The sequence below is a fragment of the Aegilops tauschii genome, chromosome 1 (assembly GCF_002575655.3).
Source record: "Aegilops tauschii subsp. strangulata cultivar AL8/78 chromosome 1, Aet v6.0, whole genome shotgun sequence".
NCBI classification, from domain to species: Eukaryota; Viridiplantae; Streptophyta; class Magnoliopsida; order Poales; family Poaceae; genus Aegilops; species Aegilops tauschii.
In genome coordinates, this window is record NC_053035.3 from 94,385,704 (window position 1) to 94,388,369 (window position 2,666).

Consider the following 2,666-nt stretch of genomic DNA (forward strand, 5'->3'; position numbering starts at 1 on the left):
ATTCAAAATTCAAATATTTAAGTTTCAAAATGATCTGGAAAAAATTATACACGTATATAAGGATGTTATATATATGTGTGCAAAATTTCAAGACGAATGAACTTGAATTGCAAGCTGCACAACAAAATCTTGGACTTTGAGAGTGAACAATACTTTTACATATTTCATCGTAAAATTTTCAAAAAAAATTAAAACATAAAAGTATTTGTTCGAAAATCGGGCTCCATGAAGCCGGAGCTCCATTTAGCACCTTCGTGCTGAGATGTGTCTGGCATCCTCGAGTAGTAGTACTGAAGCGTGAAAAGGAAAGGTGCCAGTGTGCACACCACTAGTCTAGCACGGAACTGAAAGCCTCGCCCAGCGGTGAAGATAAATTAACCACGTGTGGGAAAACTTCTCACGCAGCTATAAATAACAGCATGCATCCTCAGCTCTCTCCGTACCAGCCCAGCCTACCCCATGGCTCGCTATGTAGAAGTAATGTACCATATCATGCACCAGACACCTCTACAGCTACAAGCACTTCTGCTACTATCGCTCATCATACTACTACTGCACCTGGCCACAACCAGCAAGCAAGCAAAGGCGAAGCGTCTCCCTCCTTCGCCTCCGGCCCTTCCCATCATAGGGCACCTGCACCTCGTCGGCGATCTCCCTCACGTCTCCCTCCGCAGCCTCTCCAGGACTCATGCCGCTGACGGCCTCATGCTCCTCCACCTCGGCTCCGTCCCCAACCTCGTCGTGTCGTCCCCACGAGCCGCCCAGGCGGTCATGCGGACGAACGACCACCTGTTCGCGTCCCGCCCGCCGTCCAGGATCGCCGACGCCCTCCTGTACGGCTGGTCGTCCGACATCGCCTTCTCCCCCTACGGCGAGCACTGGCGACAGGCGAGGAGGCTCGTCACCACGCACCTCTTCACAGTCAAAAAGGTCCAGTCGTTCCGCATCGCCCGTCAGCAAGAGGTCAGCATCATCACCTCCTGAACCTGATCATGTTCGTGAGAATAATGAAGAACGTATACACACAACCGGCTCTGCTCTTGCATGTACAGGTGAAAGTGGTGATCTCCAGGATCCGTGAGGCCGCGGCGGCGAGCGTGGCCGTCGACCTGGGCGAGGTGGTGAACACGTACGCGAACGATGTGGTGTGCCGCGCTGTGTCGGGTAAGTTCTTCGGGGCGGAAGGCCGGAATAAGATGTTCAGAGAGCTGATCGAAGCAAACTCGGCTCTCGTCGGAGGGTTTCATATGGAGGACTACTTCCCAAGGTTGGCCAAGGTACGTCTTCTCAGTAGGTTCGTCCGCAACAACGCCGAGACGGCACACAAGAGGTGGGACGAACTGCTAGAAGCGATAATAAGAGACCACGAGAAAAACCCGATGCACCATGGCAGGGAGAACGGTGTCGACGAGCAAGGAGAGAGTGACTTCATCGACGTATTGCTATCGGTTCGGCAAGAGTTCCATGGCATCACCAGAGACCATATCAAGGCCATCTTAATGGTGAGCAACTAATTAATAAATATAGAAAAATATGTTACATAGATCGACTGAGTTATGTTGCCTCATTTACCTCTGGTGGACAACGTGCCTACAGGACCTGTTCGGAGCGGGCACGGACACATCGTCTCTGGTCCTAGAATTCGCCATGGCCGAGCTCATGCGAAGACCTGATCAACTCATGGCCAAGCTGCAAGCTGAGGTGCGACGCGGTACTCCCGCCGGACAACAATTTGTCGAGGAGCATAACCTGGCCGGCATGACCTATCTGAAGGCCGTGGTGAAGGAGACGCTCAGGCTGCATCCACCCGCGCCGCTCCTTCTCCCACACCTGGCGATAGCGGACTGCGACCTCGACGGCTACAGCATACCTTCTGAGACTCGAGTCATCATCAACGCATGGGCTATTGGCAGAGACCCCGGGTACTGGGACAAGCCGGACGACTTCGTGCCGGAGAGGTTCCTCGAGGGTGGCGCCGCGGCAGCGGTGGACTTGACGGGCAAGGACTTTCAGTTCGTGCCATTCGGGGCTGGCCGGAGAATATGCCCCGGTCTCAACTTCGGGCTGGCTACTGTCGAGATCATGCTGGCGAACCTCGCATACTGCTTCGACTGGGAGCTGCCGGTCGGCATGGAGAGGGACGATAAAATCGATATGACGGAGGTGTTTGGTCTGACTGTCCGTAGGAAGGAGAAGCTCATGCTTGTCCCCAACACCCACGTGGTTGCTTGATCGGTACATAGTGCGTCCATATTTGTATACCGCTGCATGCGTTTTTTTTAAACAAGGCAAAACATAGTGTGTAGTCCAGCCAATCGTAGATTATGTGGATGAGCTATGTAATCTCGAGTTTGACCGGTTGTGGTCGTGTTTTTTCTTCTTCTGAAACTCGGTGACTGGAACTTGATTTATGTTTAATAATATAGTTGTGTGCATCCTATGATGCACAGACCGTGGTAATCCTATTTTAATTTTTTTTGCCATTTTTATTAATTAAGGAGGTGGGTTCGAAACAAGGAACCCAATAGAGGGTTCAAATGAGAGGTCATCACTCTCGCAACATTATATTACTCGATTGCTTAGCACCCGAAGCACCCAAAAGCTCACTTCCTCCTTGGTAGTGTGCACAGTGACCATAGGTAGGGGTCGCGGTGTTGCGGAAGACT

General features: G+C 51.9%; 1 protein-coding gene across 1 annotated transcript; it reads left to right on the forward strand.

The window, feature by feature from the left end:
• Positions 1-451: 451 nt before the first annotated feature.
• On the forward strand, positions 452-2,418 carry LOC109743416 (indole-2-monooxygenase). The gene is made up of 3 exons (XM_020302506.3): positions 452-963; positions 1,053-1,502; positions 1,597-2,418. Exons 1-3 carry the CDS (start codon positions 460-462, stop codon positions 2,230-2,232), a joined length of 1,590 nt encoding a protein of 529 aa, XP_020158095.1. The 5' UTR covers positions 452-459; the 3' UTR covers positions 2,233-2,418.
• The last annotated feature ends 248 nt before the right edge of the window (positions 2,419-2,666 follow it).

What these genes read in the sequence shown, in the direction of transcription:
- LOC109743416 (XM_020302506.3), top strand. Translation starts at nt 460, where the DNA reads ATGGCTCGCTATGTAGAAGTAATGTACCATATCATGCACCAGACACCT. An exon ending in GCATCGCCCGTCAGCAAGAG is followed by an intron (nt 964 to 1,052) that starts GTCAGCATCATC and finishes TTGCATGTACAG; the next exon opens with GTGAAAGTGGTGATCTCCAG. An exon ending in ATATCAAGGCCATCTTAATG is followed by an intron (nt 1,503 to 1,596) that starts GTGAGCAACTAA and finishes ACGTGCCTACAG; the next exon opens with GACCTGTTCGGAGCGGGCAC.